At 34.5% G+C, this 25882-nt stretch overlaps 1 protein-coding gene across 2 annotated transcripts; it reads right to left on the reverse strand.

Annotated features, from left to right (window-relative positions):
- Positions 1-11302: 11302 nt before the first annotated feature.
- Positions 11303-15057, reverse strand: LOC8259130 (probable pectinesterase/pectinesterase inhibitor 51). 2 transcript variants are annotated; one of them, XM_002517193.4, is made up of 2 exons: positions 13832-15057; positions 11303-12118 (listed from the first exon to the last, which is right to left on the reverse strand). In XM_002517193.4, exons 1-2 carry the CDS (start codon positions 14871-14873, stop codon positions 11433-11435), a joined length of 1728 nt encoding a protein of 575 aa, XP_002517239.3. In that variant the 5' UTR covers positions 14874-15057; the 3' UTR covers positions 11303-11432. The 2 variants fall into 2 exon arrangements, with proteins under 2 accessions (XP_002517239.3, XP_015573562.1); XM_015718076.3 differs by lacking the exon at positions 13832-15057 and adding an exon at positions 12393-13802.
- Positions 15058-25882: the final 10825 nt, after the last annotated feature.

Raw genomic sequence — 25882 nt, forward strand, 5'->3', positions numbered from 1 at the left:
TTGCAGCTGCAGACCAACCCTTATATAGAGGTAGACCTGTTCATGGGCCGGGGTACCCGCCCGGCTCGCCCAGGCCTGCACTCTTCGGGCCGGGCTTGGACAATAATTTTTTAGTACAAGCCCGGCCCGGCCTGAACCTACAAAAAGCCCATAATTCTCGGACCGGGCTTGAGATTTATATAAAAATTCAAGCCCGGCCCGGCCCGATGTCTAGTTTAGTTAGTAAAAAAAAGAAATGTCATACCTAGCACTCGAACCTGTGACTTTCAACTTATAATTAAGTGCCAATATCACTTAGCTACCTATTATTTCTGTTTATAATTTTATTGTTATTAATAATATATTAATCAAAACAAAACCCTAAATCTAAATATAACTACAATTTGGGACAGATTTAATAATTGGTCGGGCCAGACCGGGTCGGGCCGGGCTTTTCAAAAAATTTCGGGCTCGGGCTTGGGCTCAGAGATATCAAAAAATTCTCAGGTCTGAGAGGGCTCGGGCTTGTCCAAAATCAAGTCAGGCCTGATCAGGGCCGCCCCATGAACAGGTCTATATAGAGGTCAGCTAACACTACTGACTTAATGAGAAAGTCAAAACAAAACTTCTACACTAATTAACTACAATGACCTAACTAATCAGATGTTGCCAAGTAAGCAACAATCTATCACACGCTAAACCACACTTTCACCTCAAGAAGTAACTAAAAATAAATAATATAAATATAACTATGTTCATCCCCCCTCAAGTTAGAGCTTGCTGATGTAAATTTGACAAGCACAACTTAGATAAAAAATAAGAGAATTGATGACTAGAGAGGGATTTAGTGAACAGATCAGCCACTTAGTGAGTGGTAGAGACATGTTGGGAAAGAATAAAGCCTTGCTTGAACTTGTCTCGAACCAAGTGGCAATCAATTTCCAAATGCTTCATGCGTTTATGAAAAACTGGATTAGCAGTAATATGAAGAGCTGTCCTATTGTCAAACCACAATGGAATAGGTAAAGAGAGAGGAAGCTGGAAGTCTTGAAAAAGATAAGAAAGCCACTGCAACTCACAAACTGTGGAAGCAAGACTCTTGTATTCTACTTCGACAGAAGATCTAGAAATAGTTGTTTGCTTCTTTGTTTTCCAAGATACTAAAATAGAGCCTAAGAATATGCAATAGCTAGACAATGAACCCCTAGTATCCTGGCAAGAGGCCCAATCAGCATCATAAAAGGCTTGAAGCTTCAACTGATTAGCAACTAGAAAGAATAAACCTTGAGAAGGATAACTTTTCAAATACTTAAGCATATGTATAGTGGCATCCCAATGAGACTGTTAAGGAGTACTAACAAATTGTCTGAGTTGCTAGACACAGTAAGTGAGATTTGGTCTAGTAAGATTCAGGTAAATTAATTTGCCTATCAACCTCCTGTATTGATCAAGATTAGACAGAAGAGCCCCTTCATCAGAATACAGCTTAAACCTCTTAAAAAAAGGAGTAGAAACTGGTTTAGCTCTAGCGAGACCAAAATCATGCAGAACGTCCAAGGCATACTTCCTCTAGTTCATATAAGTGCTTGAGGGACCCCTGGCAATCTCGAGGCCTAAAAAATACTTGGCATATCCCAAGTCCTTTATAGTAAATTTTGTGTCTACAAATTGTTTAATAGTAAGAATATTTACTTCATTAGTACCAGAGCTAAGAACATCATCTACATAGACTAAAAGGGCTAAGAAAGAACCAGTAGCATGTTTGACAAATAAATAAGGGTCACTAGAGCATTGAGCAAAACCATAAGCCTACAACTTAGCACAAAACTTTGAATTCCACTATTTAGAAGCCTATTTCAGGCCATCTGATCAACTTATAAACTTGACCTGGCTTAGCCTTTGAATAACCTGTAGGAGGCCGCATATAGAGTTCTTCATCAATATATCCATTCATAAATGCATTTTTAATGTCCAATTGATGGATAGGCTAGGACTTGGTAGTAGCAATAGCAATGAACACTCTCATAATCACTTGTTTAGCCATAGGGGAAAAACTGTCAGAAAAATCAATACCTTCAATTTGATGATAACCCTTAGCAACTAAACGGGCCTTAAACTTTTCAACAGTCCTATTTAGATTAAGCGTAACTTTGTAAACCTATTTTGAACCAGTGGCTTTTTACCAGGTGGCATATTAGTAAGAATCTATATATGATTAGCCTCAAGAGCATCCAACTCCTTTTGCATAGCACCAATCCACTCAACATTCTTACTAGCTTGAATGTAAAATATAGGTTCTTGAAATGTGGAAACATTAGCTAAAAATGATGCATATGTGTGTGACAAGTAAGGTGAAGAAAGATAAGGAAAAGTTGGTGGTGTATGCAAAAAGGTGCTATAGTGAGCTAGATATGAAGTAACATTAGTAGTAGGACTCGTGGAATGTAGTGCTAAATTAGTAACATAATCTTGCATCCAATTAGCTAGTTCCTTTACTCTTGTACTAAGTCTAGTAGGTTGTGGTGGTGGAGAAATATGAGAGGAGGAAATAGGTGAAGAAATAGAAGGTTCATGTGAATGAGTAATATGAGTAGGAACAACAAGTGAAAAAGATGAAATTATGACAGAAGAATCAGATAGAACATGAGAATTATATTTATGAGGTAAAAAGGTATCTTGGAAGTCAAAGTTGTAAGGTGAAGGAATTGCTTATGGAAAATAAAGATGGTTTTGAAAAGGAAATATAATCTCATGAAAAATAATATCTCTAGACACAAAAACTTGATGGCTATCAAGATCATATTATTTATAGGCTTTTGTCCAGGACTAAAACCAACAAACATAGAGTTAAAGGCTCTTGAATCAAATTTTATTTTGGAAGGTAAAGTATTAGTTGCATAAGCTAAACAACCAAAGCACTTCAAGTGAGAATATTCTGGTTTTTTATGATATAAAAGTTCATAAGGGGTCTTCAAATTAAGGATTAGAGTAGGTAATCTATTGACAATATATGTTACCATCAAAAGAGAATGAGCCTAGAATTTAATAGGTAAATGAGATTGAAACATGAGGGCTCAAGCAAGTTGGAGCAAGTGTTTATTTTTTTTTTGCTCTACTATACACCATTCTACTGTGGTGTGTAGATGCAGCTCTTGTGGTGAATAATATCATTTTTTTGAAAAAGAGTTTGACAATTGACACTTGTAAATTCTGTGCCATTATCGGATCTAACACATTTTACTTTGGTATTAAAATGTGTTTGTATCATTTTACAGAAATGCGTAAAAATAGCGACAGTTTGGGATCTATGTGTTAAAAGAAAGGTCTAAGTTGCTCTACTGTTGTCATCGATAATAATGAGCATGTAATTAGTACCAGTAAGAGAAGGTTGTTTATAAGGACCCCATATATCTAAGTGAATAAGACAAAAAAAGGTGTTCTATTTAAGTATGTCTAATAGAAAAGGGTTAAACAATGTTCTTTAGCTCTATGGCAAACATCACAAGCTTTAAGATCATGAGAATAATTTGTTTGAGATGCATATGATGATGAGATAAAATCTAGATGTTGTAATGTAGAAACATAAGCATGAGCAAGTCATTTATGCCAGAGATATAAAGTAGCCGAATTGTTTTCATTAGAATATGAAGTAGAAGTACAGGTAACAAAACAATTTGATATAGGATGTGACTCGATACTAGGCACAGTACAAGGTAAAGTTTTATTATAATGCAAGAAGTTTTTATCTAGTACATACAGATTTCCTATAACTCTACAACTCCTAATGTTGTTTCACTCTTCAGGTCCTGTAAAGCACAATAGGTAGAGTAAAAAGTAAATTTCACTTTAGCAGTAACAGGAAGTTTATGAACAGAAAGCAAATTAAATTTAAATTGAGGGACATATAAGGTATTTTAAGGGTGACATTTCCAATATATTTAACTAAATTTATAGTACCATCTTATAAATAGACTAGTGTTATATGTTTAATAGTAATAAGTTTGTCAAGCAAGGTTATATCAACACACATATGTGAGGATGCTCCTCTATCCACAATCCAAGTTCCTAGTTCTAAACATCCAAGTGAAAGTAGCATGTGTACCTGCAAATTCTCCCAAGCGAGCGAAATTGACTGCATGATCATCAACAATCATTTTTTCTTTCACTAGTTTTATCAATTCTTGTTGTATGAGATTAGCAATAGAACTTTGTGGAACATATTTATTATTATCAGCTTTATCAATGATTACCAAAGGTGTATCAGCTAGATTAGCTCTTGGTTTGTCTACTCCCATGTCTTTTCGTTCCTTATAATTGTGATACCAGTCTAGATATCCATTAAGTCTAAAACAAGTTTCTCTAGCATGATGTCCAACATCACAATAATCATAGTATCTAGAGGCTTTATCAACATCAAACTTTGCTCTACCAGTTGTGAAACCTCCTCTATTAATAGAGTTGCCTCTACTGGCATTATTATAACCTCCTCTAGCTCCAAATCCAGCATTTCCATAGTTTCCTCTATTTCCATTGCCAATAACACCTATATAACTAGATCTGCCAAATCCAAAATTGTTTCCTCTTCCTCCTGTAGTACTATGACCATGTTTAAACTAATAAAACTGAGATCTAACTAGCATTGCATTGTTCTCTAAATTTTCTGAGTAAATCATATTAACTTCTCTTTGCTTTTCTACAGTCAATACCATTGAGTACACTTTGTTTGTAGTAGGTAAAGCATTCATGAGTAAAATTTGATTCTTTATAGGCTAAAAAATATCACTATCATCACCCCTTTTTTGGATCTAGATATCGAGAGAAAAATGGAAAACCCTGTAATGAAAGTTACTACTTTCTCGGGTCTCAGGAGGTGAAGGATAGATGAATCCGAGTCTAGGGTCAAGGTTAATCCAGCTGGAATTACCTTTCTAAAATCAATTTGGACCTAATTGTCAGAAAAGATTAAGTTTAAGGGTCAAAACGGTAGTTTTTATAAATTCAGGGACTTAATTGTAAGTTTTTCATAAATTTTTCCTATGTAGAGCTTATCGGCTATACATAGTGCCGATTGGATTTTGCAATCCGACATCATTTTTGTGACAATTTCACTTCCAGATATAAATTCTAGAAGATTTCCTTAATGATAATCCTCATTTTTAATAATAATTATTTAAACTTTAAAAATAAAATATGATATTTATTGATATATTTTTAAAAAATATCACTTTCTCTATGGTTTCCCTTAAAACCCTACCTCTATAAATAGAATGAGGCGTTTAGAGTTTTGGAGGGGGAATCAAGCATTGAGAATTGGTAATAAGTGAGATCGACACTTGAGATTCACTGAGAAAGAAAATACAGAGAGAAAATCTAGAGAGAAAAGAAAGAAAAGCATTATCATTCTTAATTGATATTAGAGGATTCAAGTCATTAAGAAAGAACAATTTTAGGAAACAAGCCACCGAAGAAAGAATCATTTTTGAAAACTATTTCTAAATCAATAGAAGGTTTCTCTAAGCCATATCCAGCACTGGATTCCTACCCAATCTTTGACTCAACTATATCCTTATCGCTTGAGACTCACAGATCCAATATTCATGGCGACAATCCGAGGGTTCCTTCAATCATACATCCACCATCATCACAAAATCAATTCTTTCATTCCCTTTTTATTCTTTTATTTTTTATTTTTAGAAACATGATTAGGATTTTGATTTATGATAAGTATGATTAAATTAGAATTTTTAATGAATATGCATGATTATTGGGTTTGATTCTAATAATAAGAACTTAGGATTTTGAAATAAGATATTCTTCCAATTAAGGTTTTAGATTTAATTACAAACATGCTATAGGATTAATATTTAGATTTATTTTTCCATTATGTTTAGATAATTAAACCTGTTAAATATGATTTTCTTGATTGATTTGCCATATGATAGTTTACTGCACTTAGGTTTTTTATCAGTTTAGGATTTTCATCGTTCGATCGACTTCTGTCACCTTTATTTTAATGTTTTTATCTATTTTCTTTTATTCTAATCGATTTTAATGTCTGTGCATGTGAAATTTGGCTCGAGGAATGTGAAAAACTACTTAAGAATCGTTGAAAGCTAACTCGAAACCCTAGAAGTGATTGGCTCTGCATTGAGCCGATCGGTTGTTCAAACTAGGCTCCATTTTTTGTATTTTTTTAGTGATTTTTGGATGTACTTTTGGCTTCTGTATAGTCTTTAGGTCTTTTCCTTTCACAATCGTAGTTGTAGGCCTGGTTGTAATAATTAGGTTTTACTTTTTATTTTATTATTTATTTTATTTATTGTATGGTTAATTAGATATATGATTATGTGATTGATCAATTAAAATGGGTCACATAGACTGAGGCTTAAAACTGGACCCAACATGAATCTGGTAGTCTAATAGATTAATCAACATTAACTGGGCCTAAAATTCTAAAATCTAAGTAGACTTAGCGGGCTTTGGCATACTTAGTAGGACTTGTACTTAAATAGAATTAGGATCATACTGAATAAGCCTATCATAATAAGTAGTCCATAGATTCTAAAGGCTGGAAACCCAAAGCATAATATGTAATTGGGCTAGACTAAGTGAGTTATATATATAATTAATTAGTAAATTAGACTAACAAACTCTAATATGGGCTAAGCTCGAATAAAAATAGGCTAGACTTAAGTGTATTATATGTGTTATTTGGTATGTATGTATATAAATTGCTTGCATTTATAGGAAATAATTTGTTAAACAATAAAATTAAAGACTAATATACACAAATAAGGAAGTTGGCTTCTGGATCCATCTCTGGACTTTATGACATAAGCTTCCTTATGAAATCTGAGAAACGCCACTCATTAGTAAAAGTGTCTCGGTTATTATTCGGGTGGCGACTCTCATCTCTGTGCTAGTCTTAGTGACTAGTTAGCGTGTTTCCAATTAGGTTGAAAAGCGTTACAGTGCCGTAGTTGCTAAAGACACTTGGGTGCGCACCCGAAATCACCGTCCATAATCACTAAGTCCCATAAAAAACTGTAACAAGTTGTTTGAAGAAGCATTTTCGCAAAACACTTTAGCTGCTCCACACATACAATCTGGTATAGGAATCAAACTATTCATTTCATCCCATAATTTTTTTAGTTTCGCGTAATATTGTGCGACTGACATATTTTCTTGAGATATTGAACTTATTTTCCTTTGCAAATGATATAACAAAGGACCATTACTTTTTTCATATCTTTTAGCTAACTCTTTCCATAGTTCTTTGCAATAGTTGCATATAAGAAAGCTTCAACTATATCACTTGAAACAAAGTTTAGAATCCACGATCAAACCATACAGTCTACTCGTAACCATTACTCAAATTTTTCTAAATCTTCTTCAAGTTTAGAATACTTTGTTGTTATAAAACCTAGTTTTACATTTGCTCCTAGCGCAATTTTTACAGATCTACTCTAGGTGAGATAATTGTTATCTGTCACTGGAGCAGACATAAGATGTATTCTCTGATGATCAGAACTTTGCATATCAAGTGGATTTCCTTTGAAGTTTGTAATTGTTTCTTTGGCAGCATCATTAGCATCTTGATCCAAACCAGTTTTCCTAACCATTGAATCTCTAGTTTCTTCTTCCATAGTGTAATCTTAGCAATGTACTTGTAGAATTTGTTAATATTTATTGAATAATCTTATGTTATTAAAGAAAGAGCAAAATCAATTACAAAACCCTAGCAGATCAAAATTTTACTATGATACCATGAATATTTCGAGAATGGAAAAGTTTTAACTAGTATAAAAATTATTACTTTATTGTATCTCTAGTTGCACAATAACCTTTATATATAGGTCAGCTACACTACCAGCTTAATGAGAAAGTCAAAACAAAACTTCTACACTAACTACATTAAAACCTCGATAAATTAATAACCTCGACTAAATAATAATTTTCTCCAGTCCCGACTTAGGCCAACGGGATAAGTTTCGCTAAATTTATAAGATAATAATTTTTAAAAAATTCCTTAAGGTCCATTGAAAATATAAAATAATAATTCATTAAACACATATGAAAATTATATATACTGTGTAAATTTATAAAATAAGCACTTTCTAGATAACTTATATTTTTAAATTTTATTCTTTTCTAAAATATATATATCTATAGTCAATTGTTTCTTCTTTGTAAGTGAACTAAATTCAATTCATCTTTAACCTTTTGCAAGCGTAGACCACATCTGGTATATTTTTCTCATGTTAGAGTAAGTAATTTTTCAAGGTCTCCACCGCAAGAAAAACCTCTTTTGGAGAAATATATGGTAAAATATTACTATCATCTGGATACTGATCGTTATTAGCTGGCACACCCATTACTCCTCCAATAATTTCTTCATCTGTTAGTGATTCCATTAAAGCTTCATTTCACTAGGATAATTCAAAATCTATTCAATATTCATGGCATTTATATAGTGCAAATTAGAAATAACTTCTTTAAATCTATGAACCCCTTTAACGTCACCAATTTTTTATTCTAGAGATATACCTTCCTCAGATCAAATTTTGCAATGTTTGAAATAATTTGGAATAGTTGTTGTCTTCACATCAATATTCTAAGCAAAATTAATAAAATTGATAGCATCTAGCATATTAATTTTTTTTCAGGATTTATTGCTCCCATCTCATAGTCTTCCCAAATGCTAGAATAAAAATGATGCCGATAATAAACCTTAAGTGTACGAATAATTTCAGCATCACATAGTTGAATTTTTAGTGTTGTATTTGGAGGCAAAAAGAATAATTCAACATTTCTCAAGCCTTCGATAACCTTGGGATGGACTAGGCAATTGTCTACGATAAACAACACCTTTCTACTGGTCATTCTATTATCAAATCAACAAATAAATTCTTGAAAAAGTAATCCAGTCATCCATACTTTCTGGTTGGCTCGATATGAGAATTAAGATTCCAATATTCACATTTTTAAAGCATCTGGGATTAGCAAATTTACTAATAATCCACAGAGATACTTTATCTGAACCATCCTCATTGTAACAAACAACAACAGTAACTCTTTCCTTGTCCTTTTTCCGTCCTTCTAATTGCTTTGTAGCTAGTGAATGATCAGCTTGCAAACAATAAAATAATCCTGTTTCATCCATATTATAAATATCCTTCTAATGAAACTTGTCCAATTTAGCTTGAATTTTAGGTGAAGTATTTTTTATATTTTTCATGACAATTGAATCACTTTCACCGAACTTTCTATAAGACTTAATCCTATGTCTTGCCTTGAACCGCTCTAGCCAACCACTTGAGAAATTAAAGTTTGAATCTGCATCATCATATATTTTATGTAGAAACTCTTTTGCTTTAGTTTGAATCATTTCTCCGGAGGTGTTCACTTTCTCTTGATATTGGAGAAACCACTCATACAATACCTTTTCTAATTCGGGATATTTGGCTGATTTGTTATCTCTTTGTTATCTCCGGTCATTGCTATTTGTTATCTCTTTTGACAAATATTATGCTGACCTTTTGAAAGTATTTGAGACTAAACTTTTATTGAATCTATTGTTACAAATCTTTTTGACTTGAAGAGGGATGCTCATTAATACTTTTCGCATCTCATCTATTAGTGTAGATTTTTTTACACCTTTCAAATGAGAAGCCATGGAGGAGAAGATATATATGAATTTTTATATTTTGATATATAAAATTAAAGTACATATTTCTATTTATAAATATTTTATTGTGCACTTAAAATACTATATTCTAATGTACGTACATTTATGCATTGCATTTTAAACCACATCATTTCTAAAATTAACTTTTATATAATGCATCATCGTCCATCATGTATCTAGAATATCAAAAATCATTTTTAGATTTTTAATTCCTTTATTAATTTTATATAAATTTAATAAAAAATAATATATAAAATATTAACTATTCTCTAAAATAATAAATATTAATTTATCTATAAATTAATAAAATAATAACCTCTTTAAGATAATAATTTTTCCTAGTTCCAAGGTTATTATTTTATAGAAGTTCTATTGTAATTATAATACCTTACTAATCAAATGTTGCCAAGTAAGCAAGAATCTATCACACGCCAACACACTTTCACCGTGCAAGTAATTTGCAATTGTAATCATATTAAATTTTTTACCGTGCAAGTAATTTAGTTAATTCGGCATTTGAACCTGGAGGCAATGCAAGTGAGAAAGTAAATCAAACTGACTATTCTTAGAGCGACACGTAACCAAGAGATGGCCACCACTTGGAGCAACTGGCAGGTTAAACATGTGATACTAAAAAATGACAGGCAAAGATAAAAGACAATGACAGCAACAACAAAGACTATTCTCCTTTTTGTGGGACTCTTTGTAACTGCCCACCCATGTGAGCATCAGCCTGCTTTAGTGGATTTTCACCAACATTGATGGTTTTTGCTATTCTGCTACAATTTAGTAAACTCTCCTTTTTCCTTAGGACATGAAATGATAGTATCTGCATTAATACGGTTGCAGTTGGATAATTATAATTTATACTTTTTACACCATGAAGAAATCAAGTATTGCTTTACTCTAAAGCTTTACTCTATTAATGACAAAATATAAAATAAATGAAAAATCTTTAAATTGATTTAATCTAAGTATGTTTAGTACAACTATTTGGAATAAAGATTTATGATATATTATTTTTTATTTTGCGATGCTAAAAATGAATTTTGAAAATAAAGAAACTGAATTTTTCAAGTGATACTTACAAGCTGATTTTAGAAAAGTAAATTCTAAAACATTTTGAAGAAATTCAAAAGGAAAAGCAAAAAAAAAAAAACAGATTTAAAATAGCTGATCCAGACTGGCCGCCCTATTGCAGGATGATGAATGGAGTTGCGCAACTTCGTTCCGTGCTCTGGCGTGGGCTGGCTGTGTTACTTGGAGATTCTCTCTGTTTAGCTATTATTATTAGTTCGTCAGGCATTGAGGTTACACAATTGCACTTTCTGTTTAGGTAGTGTTTGCAAGTAACCTAAAATGGATCATCTCCAAAGAGTGCAGGGATTGCATTGGGAAAGAGAAAAGCAATTTCTAGCCTGTAAAATCAGCAAACATTCTTTTTTCAAACAGTCATGATTGCCAAGGCAGAGGAATGGATCTAATTGACTCACAAAAATTTACTAGATGACATGCACTTATTTCTAGACTAAGTCTCTGAATTTACATCCACCTTAAAACTGGGAAAGGGGATAATAATAATAATAATAATAATAATAATAATAATAATAATAAATCTATTAACAAGTGCAAGAATAAGAGGAATTAACTAGAGAATTATTAGCAACAAATCATATCCATCCACTTGAGAAATTTCTGTAAATATTACAACGCCGACAAGCATCTAAAATATTATTGCAACTAAGATATACAACGTTAGTGAAGACTAAGAAGATGTAGGAATCCATTCATCTCCTTGAATGAAATTCTGTACTGAATATGTGTATACATGCTCTGCAGGAATCTGACTACTCCATTTTACTCTCCCGGACAAATTAGACCCTGGTCCAGAATTCTCGAATTCCCCGTAGTAAAGTGTTTTCAGTGCGAAATCGCCCGTCCAAGGCATCCACCCTTCTGGTGTTATTATAGCTTCGAAGTTGCAATGTATGAAAACAACTCTCGAGTATTCCTTCCATGGCCTTCCCAAGTAGTTCTTGTGGGCACCAGGCTTGCTATGGAATAATGCCATATATTCTTCAGTGCCATTGATCAAACAATTCTGGAAAACGAAACCTGTTGCTTGGGCAGGGTCCGTCCTGCCGTGTGCTGTGACAGCATTGTTTTCGCCTTTTTCTGGTTTTTCTTGCCTGGGATTGACGACTATTTCGCAATCTTGGAAGATCGCAGCCGAGTTTCCAAAGATGAAGTCGACATTGCCCTCGATGCGGCATGATTTATAGAACTGGCGAAGTGAATGTGCATACAAAGTGTCCTGATGACCTATGAATTCACAGTTCTCGATGAATGACAGATCACTGTCTGATCTGAAGGCCACTGCTTGATGGGTAGGTGCTCCTGCTGTGTTCTGGAAGGTAAGACCACTAGCCATGAAACCATCACCAAGAACTCCTGCAACAGAATCACAAAACATTAGAAAAAAATTAATTATCATAGGAAACAGGACAATTAAAACAGAAGAACGTGACAGAACATTCTCAATCAATTAAATAAGGAAAATAACATCTATGCACTTGACTTTAGCCTTCAAATTCGTACATTGCTGCTCAGGTCCTTCTAATTGTAAAAGCAATGTAACCTTATGGGACGCAAACCATGTGATAAAATAAAATAACTACACAAATAAATACACCTCAACCTCCACTCAAGCAATGGCGTAACTTACCAACTGTAGCAGACTCATATGTGGTAACACCGACCTGACCGACAGATACTGACCCTGTAATGACCGTTTTACCCATACCATCACCTAGAAACACCACATTTTTCTTTTCGAATGGAACCCTAACGATCTCCTCATAAACTCCCTCCTTTATATGTATCACAAACCTACGGTCCACCGCATTACTTGGAGCTGCATTAACAGCCTCTTGCACCGTTTTGTAACTTCCACCGCTCCCATCCTTGGACACCGTTACATCGGCCTTCAACTTTGACGGAGACTCACCCGTGAACCCAGTTTGACTGCCCAATGCCGGGCCCTCCCAGAATTCGTCCCGCTCAGTCTTAGGTGGTCTCCAAGACTTTGTTTCGTTACCAAACAAATCGTAAGAAACAACCATGTTTAAGGCATTGCTGGTAAGGGCAATTGAAGAGTTAATAACCAAGATTGTATCGTTAACCGCCTGCGTGTTGCCGCCATGGTAGCTGAGCCCTCCATAACAATCGTACTGGTAAGCTAAAGCAGCACTCATCCAAGCACGAGCATGCTTGGTCTTACCAAGTGGCAGACTTTCATTAGACAACGAAATGCGATACTGAGAATAACTCATCAAATTCGAACAGCTTTTTGCGACGTTGGTGATGTTTATATTGTCTCCTGCACTCTCCAGGAGGGACTTAATCTTGGATTCTGAAGATTTGATGTTTTGAGAGGAAATGAGCAGCGCAGATTGGATAATTTGAGGTGGGGTTGGATTTGCAGGTACAAGATTGGATTGAAGGAGCGAGGACTGACATGTTTCAGGGTGTCGCGTAGCTTGGCAAGCTAATTGAATCTCAGCTGCGGGTACTTTGGTGGTTGAAGGTACAGAATTATGCGAATGGTCATTAATCTTATGACGAAGGGTCGATATTAGTATGGCAGCTATTAGGGTGAGCAACAGGAGAATAACAATGATGATATAGATTATGCATTTGGATTTGGGATTCCCTTTTGCCGCTTTTGTCATGGTAGTGAGTGGCGGCGGTGGATAATGAGAACGGAGATAATATATACACAGAAGATCTGGATGGATCTACCCCAACTCCTTACAAAGTCAAAGGAAAGAGGCGGCAGCAGCAGCAAGCAACTCAATTATTAAGCAACAGATTATTGGAAACTTTATAAGACATCACCACCGCCTCCACAAATCTTGATTATCAACTCAATTACAGCCTAATTACGTTATGTTTAACATTAAAAAGGAATAAAAAAACTTAAATTATCAATCAGAACACCAATTCCATCTGTTGAATCCCAAAGCTAAACTTTCCGTCAATAAATAGAAAATAAGGCAAAACAAGAAAAAACAAATGGGTGGCTATGCACTTAACACCAAAAACCGCAAAAATAAAAGAACGGTAATAGAAAGATTCTTCTAAAAGTAAAAAAAAAAAACTTACCAACTGTAGCCGTGTTATAAGTGGAAACGCCAGGTTGACCGGCAGTCAACGACCCTGTAATTACAGTCTTGCCCATCCCATCTCCTAAAAACACTACATTCTTTTTCTCTAACGGAATTCTAACGATTTCGTTGTATACCCCTTCTTTTATATGCACCACAAACCTTCGTCCCATTTCATTATCCGGCGCCGTATTCACAGCCTCCTGTACCGTCTTATAACACCCGTTGCTCCCGTCCTTGCAAACCGTCACATCCGCCGTTAACTTTGATGGAAACACACCTCTAAACACCAGACCGCCACCCGAACCCGATTCAGATCCTTCCCAAAACCCATCCCTCTCCGTCTTGGGCGGGGTCCACAACTTGGTATCGTTCCCGTAAATGTCGTATGACATAACCATACTTAACGAGTTACTAGTTAACAACATTAGCGAGTCAAGAAACGACATCGTCTTGTTAGTGTCTGACGTGTCGTTTGCATACTTCAAAGCGCTCCAGCAATCATACTGATAAAGCAAGGCTGCACTCATCCAAGCTCTGGCGTCTTTCGTTCTGCCACGTGGCAAAGAATTGTCGGCTGTTGATGAGATGCGGTACTCGGAATTATTTAACACTTCGAGACAGTTTCGAGCAGCGTTTGTCCGGTTGATATTCCCTGCGGACGAGTCTAGAATAGATTTCACCATTGATTGAGCGGTTTTGAGGTTGGTGGCGGAGATTGAAACGGAGGATTGTATGATTTGTAAAGGAGTTGGGTTTTTAGGTACACTATCGGAACTTGTTAATGAGGATGCGCAGGTGTCTGGGAACCTTGTGGCTTTACAAGCTTGGAGGATTTCAGGTGGGGTGGAGACGGATAATGAAGACGGTGGCGGTAGTTTAGGGCGGTAGGTGTGGTGGCGGGAGGTGACGGAGGTGGAAGATAGAAAGAGATAGAGAGAGAGGAGAGAAAAGGAGAGAAAAGAGGCCATGGAAATGGATATGAAAAACGATTTCTGGGTGGGTTTTTTGTGATGCTTATATGGTAGTAGGGGCAGCATTATGGCGTATTTATAGTATAATAGTGTTGGGGAAGATGAGAATTTGGAATTACCTAGTTTGGATTTGATGCGTTTAAAAGGGAGTTTCACGAGAAGAGTCACGGGTTAGTATTTTGGTAATTTGGCGTTTCTTTTGGGAGGAAGGAGAGTAAGAGTAGAAAGGAAAAGAAAAGAAAGGGATGGAGTGGAAATTCCAAAGGATGGAAATGGATTCGAGTCACGGGTGGGAATGTGGGTTACACTTACAATATGTGAAGAGGAAAGTTTCCAGGTGGAGTTGGTGGATGTGATCTCTGATGTCAATTTTTCCGTACCAAAAGTGTGTATTCGACTACTTTTTTTAATTCTTTTCCTAAGAGCTTTTGGAGATAATCCATTAATTATCACAACTTTTTTTTCTGGGATAAATCTTAATTTTCAACTAAAAAACTAATCAGTAACTTAACTCTCCAATTTAAAAGTGGAAAGAAAATATTAATTTTTTTAATTATAGATAAAAAAAAAACTCAAATTTAAAACTTTATTAAAATTAAAATATGCATCTTATATAATGTGGATTCCAGTTTTATATAAATTAAAAAGAGAAAATTATATAAAATATTAATTTTTTTAAAATAATATCATTTATACTATGTATATTTTTGAAATATATATGAATTATATTTTAAATATATATGAATTATTTTTTAAAAAATATTGTATATTTTTTTATTTCTTTTTACGGATTAGACCAAGCTCTATTTTTTTTTTTAACTCTTCTCGTTGTCATCTTCTTCCTCTTCTATGGTCATAACAATTCCTCTAATTTTCACGCAATAACTTGTAAATAAAATAATAGTAAGTTAAATGATGAGACCCATATAAAAAGAAAGTTTATCATCGTGATCTTCTTCCTCTTCTATACTTATAATAACTCTTTTCTATTTTTTTTGCAATAACTTGTAATAAAAATAATAGTAAGTTAAAATGAGGAGACCCATGAAGAAGAAGAAGGTTGCGACTTTGGCAGTTTGATTATTAATTTATCGCGACTTATAAATCTTATGGAATTGAGGGAATAAAATTAATTTTCTAAATTAGCTTTCTCTATTTTTTTTTATTGTTACTGTTTTTTTATTCATATATTGAAATGGAAATATTTTAAAAAATTGCGAGTGCTAAAGATATTAATATGACCCCAATTGATGGTTCTATTAACTTTGTTGCTACATTTAAATGAAAGTTCTTTGGAATTCAAAGATAAATCTAAAGAAAGTCTGATTCTAATAAATTGTGTATGGGTACTATTGAAAATGCTCAAACTAATAAACAATATGATGATGATTCAATGCTAATCGTAGTAGTCTATTGCTTTGTGTGTTCTGAAACTCGATATCATAAAACCATTTATACTATTACTATAATTGAAGAAGTTGAGCAAATGTGGCTTTTTCGTGTTTGCAGTAGTTGATCCTAGAGGGCAATCAGGGGGTATGTGTGTGGCTTAGAGAGTTCCAAGGAGGGTTGAGGTGACTCATCTAGAGAACCTCTTTATGGTATGTAAAATTCATGAGGGTGGGAAAAAAAAGCCTTAGGACCTCCTTGTAGTTCATCTTAATACTAAAAATCTCTTGTCGAAGCCAATGTGATGAATTAATTGAGCTAAGGAAGATGCTTAGTGATGATCTAGTAATTGGTAGGGACTTTAATCTCCTGCTCCATAGTTTAGAAAAACAAGGAGGCATGGCCTATGACTATCGTAAGATTGAAGACTTCTGACGATTAATTGACCTTATAGGAGTTATTGGTCTAGGGTATACAAGCATGCCTTTCACCTGGAACAATAAGCAATATGGGAATGATAATATCCAGGATAGATTACATAGATTTCTTGCCTCAGGCAGTTGGTGCACTAGATATTCTGGGGCTTAAGTCTTACATTTGCAGGATCAAGGGTCTGACCACAACCCTATTTTTCTCCAGACCTCTACAGGCAAGAATAAGCCACGGAGGAAATTCTACTTCGATGCTCGCTGGGCAGAGGATGAAGAGGCTAAGAGGATTATTTCAAAGGTATGGTAGGGTGGTAATTTTGGGTCTCTAATGTTTAATGTCTTTTGTAAATTTAAATAGTGCAGGTTTGATTTGATTCATTGGAGTAAGGGTAAGAATCTCAACTCAAAGAAAAGAATCATTGAGTTAGAAAAAAGAGTTGGCTCAATTAAAGGATAGAACAGGGTCTTGAGATGGCAAGGAAATTCGCAAAATTGAAGAGGATCTTGCAAGAGAGGTAAGGAATGAAGAATTATATTAGGCTCAAAAGTCTCGATTACAATGGCTTCAGCTCCGGGACCGAATACTGCCTTCTTTCACATGAGTTATTCATTGTACAAGATTGCATTAGATACTAGGGCTGGAGGACAAGAATGGTGCATGGAAAATTGATCCAAATAAGATTGCTGATGTGGCTCTGGATTAGTTCCAAACTATATACAGGTCCTCTTCCTCTCGAAACATTGAAAAAGTAATTGACTTAGTACAAGGAAAAGTTACTCCAGCCATGAATCAGTAATTCACTCGACTCGTGACATCTGCCGAGATTAAGAATGTGATTTTTGCACTAAATCCTCATAAGGCGCCAAGAGGTGATAGACTTACTAGCTTATCTTTCAACAATATTGAAATGTGATAGGTGAGAGTGTTTGTGAAGTTGTATCAAATTTCTTTTTGACAGGATACATGCTTAGGGAATTCAATTATACGATCATATCTCTTATTCCTAAAACACCCTAACCTTGTAACATGACCCAAATAAGACCGATTGGGTTGTGCTCTACATTCCATAAATTATTGCCAAGATCATGACTAATAGACTGCAACAGATTATACAGAGTATCATTAGTGAAAGTCAAAGCACCTTCACTAAAGGACATTTGATCTCAGACAACATTTGATCGCTCACGAGACAATGCACAACCTCAAGACTAGAAAAAGTCAATTCCAAGAGATGGTGATTAAAGTCGATATGAGTAAAGCGTATGAATGCGTTGAGTGGAACTTTCTTAAAACAATGATGCTTAAGTTAGGCTTTCATGATTGATGGGTAGCATGGGTTATGTCGAGTGTCTCAACTATGTCTTATTCGGTAAAGATCAATAGTGAACCTAGGGGTTTCTTTAGGCCATCGAGAGGACTGATTCAAAGGGACCCTTTATCCCATTACCTTTTCCTAATATGCTTGGAGGGGCTAACACAACTGCTCAATCAAGTATAGATGGACAAGAGTATTTCAAGGGTCAGAATTGTAAAGGACAGTCCGAACATTACACACCTCCTATTTGCTGACGATTCCCTCTTTTTTGTAAGGCGTTAAGGGAAGAAGCCTTATGGTTGAACAATATTCTTTTTTTGTATTCAGAAGCAAGTGGAAAACTGGTTAACAAAGCTAAATCTTCAATTTTTTTCAGTCAAAATACTCCAACTCAACAACGACATCAATTGGCCCGAGTACTAGCCATTTCTCATATTAGGGGCCAGGATAAATATCTTGGTCTCCCTGCTGTCATTTCCAAATCAAAGAAGAATACTTTCAGGGAAATCAAAGATAGAATTGCCAAAAGACTAGCGGGATGGATAGGTGCCTTGCTATCAACAGGAGGTAAAGAAATAATGATAAAGGTAGTTACCATGGCAGTGCCAGTCTATTCAATGTCGTGTTTCGCTTTAGCTACTGGTTTGTGTAAGGATATCAATAGACTTTTTAGCAAGTTTTGGTAGGGACAGATAGACATACAGCATCGGGTTCATTAGGTATCATAGAATAAGCTTTGTAGGAGCAAGTAGACTGGTGGAACTGGATTCAGGGATTTGGTGCCCTTCAATCTTGCATTGTTGGCTAAGCAAGGATGGCGACTCCTTTAAAATCTGGATTCGCTGCTATCTTAGGTTTTCCAAGGCTATTATTTCTTGAAGAGTACATTTCTAGAGGACAAAATTCCTGTGGCAGCTTTGTGGGCCTGGTAAAGTATTATAAAAGGACGTTCTGTTCTTCAACAGGGATTGCACTGGCAAGTAGGGAGTGGTACGACTATGAAATGCAATGAAGCACCTTTGATCCCGAATCAGTACCCTTTCCTCTCAAAGATTCAAGATGGGTCCCTTTTGAGATTCGATGGGTCTTTCAACTTTGGTCCCCTCCTCTAGCAGTTGGAACGAACATTTAGTCAGGCAGACTTTTGCCCACGAGGATGCTAATGAGATCCTATCCATGCCAATTAGCATTGTGGGGAGGGATTGATAGGCTTATTTGGGATTACAACTCTTTAGGGTTATACAATGTCAAATCTTGCTATTTCATAGCTCAACAGATGCAAATGGAGAGCCCCCAAGCTGATGGAGCTAGATCATCAAGCATGCACCCTGAATCTTCAATGTCTCAACTAGTTTGGAGTTTGCTTGTCCCTAGTAAGTTGCAAATTTTTATCTGGAAATTGCTGAAGAAAGGGCTACTGGTGGGAGCAGCCCTGAACCATAGGTTCCAACACTTGGATGGATCCTGCCCTCGGTGTGGTGACTTAGAAACTTCTGAACATTTATTCTTTGGGTGTAGTTGGGCTCGAGGAATATGGTAATTGTCCCATCTGGCATTGAGGTCTGATTCCTTGGCAGTTCTAGACGCTAAGCAATGTTGGGCAAAGATAATTTATGTTCTTAAATCCAATACTGAGGGACCTTCTTTTATATCACTTGTAGTAGCCATTCTCTAGGCTATTTGGAAATTGCGTAATGCAAGCATTTTTTGAAAACAACATTTGGATGCCCAATTGGTCTTACGAAAAGCTGGGCTGCACCACAGGGACTTCATCATCAGTATAGAGCTGTCAAAGCATCGATCCCCTCCCGTCTCTGACCATAGATCAATCCCTTATCATTACTGTAACGCTTGCATTTTCTCATCATACATGTTATGTGCATCTACATTTAATCATTGGGCATATGATGGTATATTAATAATATTTTTATTTTATGAGAATAGATATATATTAATTATAAATAGAAAATAAGAAGCATGATATTAGATTATTAATTTAGATAAGTTGATTAAGTACTTGGGTTATGTGTATTAAGCCTTAAGACTTAATTGAACCAATAGTTGAAGGTTGGGTAAATAGATTGGACTTAAAAGATACAATTAAAAGTTAGTACCTATGTATGGTTAGTAAGAATTAACTTGGGATGATAAAACTAATTTTAGGTGATGGCATTGAGAGATGAATCTTGGAAATTGGAACCATGAGCAAGCTCATTTTACCTCTTCATTTCTCTAAAATTCATACATGGCCAAAAACTCAAAATTTGAAATAAGAGAGAGGAGTGAAATACCTAGAAAAATCTAAAATTAAGATAGGGTTTTACCAACTATTTAAGGAGCCAAGCTAAACCTAAAGGATTTGAGCATATTAGCAACCCAAAAGCTGAAATTGGTGAGTTATTACTTGAGTATTATTAATTTGTCATTAGGATTCTTGATTATAAATTGGAAAAACTTCAATTGATGCTTTCATTGATTTAATTAAAGGTTTGATTATCATGAATTAGTAGAGTATTGAATGATTGCATAGAGATTAAGCTTGATTTAAGTTTAAGTATGTCAAGACAGAAAACTGTCAAAATTCCAGAAACCTTGATGTTCTGTATTTTGAGCATAACATGCGTTATATGAGTCCAAATTAAGCCTAATTGGTGTCTATGGAAATTTTTAAGAGTCCTCTATAACTTTGTAGTTTTGTGATTTTGCTATTTTTGCCGTTTTAGTTACTTAAATTGAGCAAATAGATTGCTGCTTGGATAAAACTAGTTGTATGACCCTTGCTCAGTAATTTGGGAATAATTAAATCTATAGAAGTCGGAATTGAGTAATTCTTCTTGGAGATGAAACTAGACACATAAAAGTATGTCTATTTAATATGAGATTTTTATACTAAGCTAATTTTTTCCAGAAATAAATATATTTTGGTACTAAATTCTGTCCAGAAAATAGAGATGTTGGAGATTAGTTTTATGTTATTTATTTAATGTTAATTTGAGTTAAATTGGTATATAGCTAGATGGAACATGTTTATATGATATTAAAACAGTAATTGAGAGTCTTAAAGGAAGAGTTAGACCTATGAATTAGAGAGGGAATGATCTTCTAATGCATTAGAACTAGCATTTACATGAATATTTGGAATATGCATGAAATGTGAACTGATGAATATGTTAACAAGAACTCAAAGGCTTGGAAAGAAAGTTGTGGAGAAAGGAGGTTCTTCTATGTTGAAGGAATAAGTGTATTTTGAGTAAGTAAATAGTTAATATTTGCTATATTCATATATTTAATCAAATATTCCACGAATGGTTGTGTTTGCTTAATATTGTGTTATGTTTGAATGAATGAGACAGAAATGATTGGTGTTGAGTGGAACAATTATTATTGCTTGAATAAGATATAAGTGGAATGATTGAATTGTGATGTTAAGTGCATATGGGCATGTGAATAGTGGATTCCCCTGTGAAAAAAAATAAAATATATATATAGAGCCTTGGGAGGCTAAAGCCTAGAGAGGCTATAAAAATGTGTAATGTGAGGATAAGGCAGAGCAGCTTACGTGTGCGATAGGTGAGGATGAGGTGGAGCAGCACATTAAAGGGGATCCACGTGCCGTGAGAACTAACTATAATTGCTGAATTGTATTTTTCTTTTATGATAGTTGTAATGAATTGAGTAGAATGGTATGAACTTATGCATAAATTATGAATCATGGTAAGTTATGTGATTGGGAGAAATTGTATTAAGTGTATGTGATATAGATTATGTTGATTATTTATTTACTGAGCTGAAGACTCACCCCTCTCTAATTTTTTTTTTTAGGTTTGTAAATAGTAGTGCATCAGTTGGTTGTATCCGAGGTCTAGCTTTTAGCAGTTCTGTCAGGTTGGACCAGTTCTGCAGAGTCTCCTCCTGATGTATTTTATATGCAGTTATGTGATGTATATGGAAGTATAGGGTTGTGACAATTACCATGATTAGGAAGGATCCTTGGACGTCATATTCAGAGATTGTTCTGGACGTGTCAGATGGTGTAATGCAACCCAAGTCCACAATGCCACGAAAGTGCTCATCTTAGAAGCTTTAGCTCTCAGAGGCGTAGTATTGATAGCATCGAAAATGGATTATCCAATGTAATTTTCAAAGGAGATTCAAAGGTATTGATTGACGCTGTACGGGGCAACACTGTTCCGCCACCAGATCTAGCTATAATAGTTGAAAATATAAGCAGCTTAGCTTACAGTTCACCTCTCTTGTTTTTTATTTTATACCCCGAAACTCTAATTATGTGGCTGATTCCTTAGCCAAAAAAGCTCTTATGTGTGCGAGTTTCTGTTCTAATCTGGCGGCCCAAATTTTGTGGCTGAAGGATTACTATAATTTGTAATTTTATTCTATTATCACTGACGCTGACTCTTGAAAAGAAAAACTAATGGTATGCTGTTATTTTTTGGTTTCAGACTATTTGACAAAGTTTCATAAAAATTCTTTTTTTTTTTCTTTTCTTTATTGGAAAAAGTGTTGCTAAAAAATAAACCAATTTTTTATTTACTTTGACACTTAAATTTTTTTAAAATATGACAATGGTATTAAAATTAAAAGTAGAAATAGAGTACACCATATATTAGTTATATGTTAAATATATGTTAAAATATAAATTGATATAAAAATATAAATAGATATAATTATTTCAAGCCTTAAATATTCTTATCATAGAGTATAAATCTCCATTTCTTGCTTATTATGAATTAGTTTTATTTAGTTATATAAGTGGTTAGTCTTAAATAAAAATCTCAACATTAATTATTTCGAGTTTTAACTGGCTTGTGAGAGGACTTGGCTCTTTTTGTAGTTCAATCTTAATATGCCAGGCAAAGAAATAATTAAGTCATAGACCAAACGTTTACAGTCGAATTTGTCATATTTTGGTTGCTAAATATACTAAAAATGTATTAAATATATGCCAGCTAGATACTATAAATATACTTATTATATAATAATTAGATATCAAAATATGTGAAATATATATTAACATGTACCATACATTTATAACTAGTTTGCTCGTTATATCTCTTATGTATATAAATTATTATTATAAAAAATATAATGTTAAAATATTTGATAAATTTTATATTTCTGATAACTTTTATAAGTCTGTATGCTTAGATCTAAGTTTTACTATGTTTTAGAATTACATGATTAGGCTTTAAATTATCGATGTCTTAATATTTTGGATAAAGTTGCCATATTTAGTTAAATATCCATTGGAACATACTTTAGAGTTAATTATTCACTGGTAGTCTGTTTAAAAATTCGTTGGTGTTATTTGGAATAGAAATTAGGTTATTTACTTCTTTACCACGTTTTATATATACATTAATCGTTATTCTATGTTTCTTTATGTATGTACATCATTTATTGTGGAGTTTGAAACTGTTGTTTGGGGAAATCAGCCTAGGACAGCTTTAGAGTCGATTGGTTGTACGTAGACCGATCGGCTATCCGTCCCTTAATTGCCTGTTTTGCTGATTTTTCGAGGATTTTCACTAATTTCTCATCCATTTGTGCATATTTTTTTTTAAATTTAAGTTAATTAATCGTAGAAGGTTATAATAACTTAGTTTTCTTGCTCTCCTTTGCTTTCTCTTATATTTTTGTAATCTGTAAGTGATGGACAAATGCCTACTTATTTGATTGATAACTAAAAATAATCTATCTAATCTTAGGCCTTGAAATTCAAAATTTGGTATGAAACTTGTAGCACATTAAGTTAATAAGATGGTAATTGGGCATCATAGAATCTAATTAGACTCGAATGAACTCTGTATACTTAATTAATAAATTGACCCATTTAGATTTAGAAAATTAAAACAGGCTTTATAGATAAAAAAATAGCCCACTTAGGATTAAAGGATAGCAAATTTGGGCTTTATAAATAATATGGGCTAGAATTAATTAGACCTAACATGTTTTATTACTTATGTATAGAATATATTATGCTGCATTTATAAGGAATAGATTATTAAATAATAAAATTAAAGGTAGGAATACACAAATAAGGAAGTTGGTTTTCAAATCCATCTCTAGATGTGGCGAAGCTTTCTTACGGAATCTAGGCATGCCACGTAAGAAGTAAAAGTGTCTTGGTGCATTACTAGATGGCGACTCCCTTTCTCCGTTAAAAAGCATTGCAGTACTAAAGTCACTAACAACACTTGGATGGGCGCTTAAAACTGCCACCCACACTTTTCTTTTAAAAACCATTTTGCAAAAGAATGCAATTTTCATATCCATTTGAAAAAGTTTGAAATTCATATGGCATACATTTCCTTTGAATAAATATGGTGCTAGAGTGGCTAGCATTAAAGAAGTAAATGAAGACCTTGGGAAGATACCTATGGATGTTCTTATAGGAGAACTTCTAACCCATGAGATGTCTTTTGTCAAGGATGAATTTGATTGAGATGGTGGGAAGAAAAAGGCACTAGCACAAGAGCTCAAGAAGGAAAGGATATCCCAAACGATGTTGAAGATCAAGAAGAAGCTCAAAGTGAGAGTAATGATGTGGCCTCATCACCAAACATGTCAAGAGAATTCTTAAGGCTAAAAGAAGAAGAAGCAGCAAGTCTTTCACAAGCAAGAAGCCCTTCTCCCAATCAAGATCAAGTAAGGACAAAAAGGATGAAGTCACTTGCTATGAGTGTGGAAATCAAGGACACATCAAGTTGGATTGTCCCAAATACTTGAAGAGAAAGAAGGGAGATAAAGAAAAGGAAATGGGCTTCAAAGCTACATGGAGTGACGCATCCTCATCCTCTAATAATGAGAGTGAAAGAGAGGAGGAGGCTAATCTTTGCTTCATGGCAAACTTGGAAGATTCACATGAGTTATGCTCCACTTCTCATTCATTTAATTTTTCTTCTTCTTGTTCATCTTCTCATTCTTTTGGTGATGATGTGTTGGAGGAAGAGGTGAGCTTTTACAAAATATGCTTTTAAAACTAAGTTCTTATAAAAACTAGTGCTCAAGCTTGAAAGAAGACCTTGAGAGGTCAAAGAAAGAAATTATTTTTTTAATAACTTCCAAGGACGATCTAAAGAAATCATCGGATGAAGTTTCAAATGAAAATCTCTTTAAAGAAAACAACTCTTTGAAAAATGAGGTGGAGGAGCTTAAAAACTTAATCTCAAGATTTCACAAAGGGAAAGAGTCCCTTGATACACTAGTTGTATCTCAAAGACCTCTCATTGTGAGACTTGGACTTAGATTCGATAGAGCTTCATCTTCCACACCTTAAACATCCAACACCACAATCTTTGTTAAGGCCACTCAACCTCCAATCATTGAAAGAAACTCTACTAGAGTCTCAATGGACATAGCACACATTGAACCTCTTATTCAAAATAAAGGGAAAGGTACACATGCTGCAAAGGCTAAGACAATTGGAACAAGATATGAATTTATGTATAAGAAATCAAAATTTAATAAGTCTTGCTCATGCATGTGTGATGATGTGAATCGTATGAGGTCCAAACCTCAAGCAAAAGTTGCTAAGAAGACTAAATCTAATCCTAAGGTCACTTGCTACTACTGCATTCGAGTTGGACATATCAATGTTAAATGCCAAATAAGGAAGATGCATCTCTTCGTAGATGGATTTTTCAAAGCTAACTACAAAGGACCCAACCTTGTTTGGGTACCTAAAATCAAATGATTTAACCTTCATTTATAGGTGTGTCTTAATTCCACAAGCACAAATCTTTGGCATGTTGATAGTGGATGCTCAAAGCACATGTTGGGTGACAAAAGCCTCTTTGTAAATATCAAGAACTATGATGGAGGCAAAGTCACATTTGACAATGATGCCAAGGTAAGGTAATTGGCATCAGCTTTATTGGTAAGGATAGTAAATCTTTCATTGAAGATGTTTTCTTAGTTG

Source organism: Ricinus communis, chromosome 7, assembly GCF_019578655.1.
Source record: "Ricinus communis isolate WT05 ecotype wild-type chromosome 7, ASM1957865v1, whole genome shotgun sequence".
Lineage (NCBI taxonomy): Eukaryota > Viridiplantae > Streptophyta > Magnoliopsida > Malpighiales > Euphorbiaceae > Ricinus > Ricinus communis.

Excerpts from the sequence above, each read along its gene's own strand:
- LOC8259130 (XM_002517193.4), bottom strand. The coding sequence starts at position 14,873 with ATGCTGCCCCTACTACCATATAAGCATCACAAAAAACCCACCCAGAAA. Across the intron at positions 12,119-13,831 it reads TTATAACACGGCTACAGTTG|GAGTTCTTGGTGATGGTTTC; the intron begins GTAAGTTTTTTT and ends ATTCTGTTGCAG.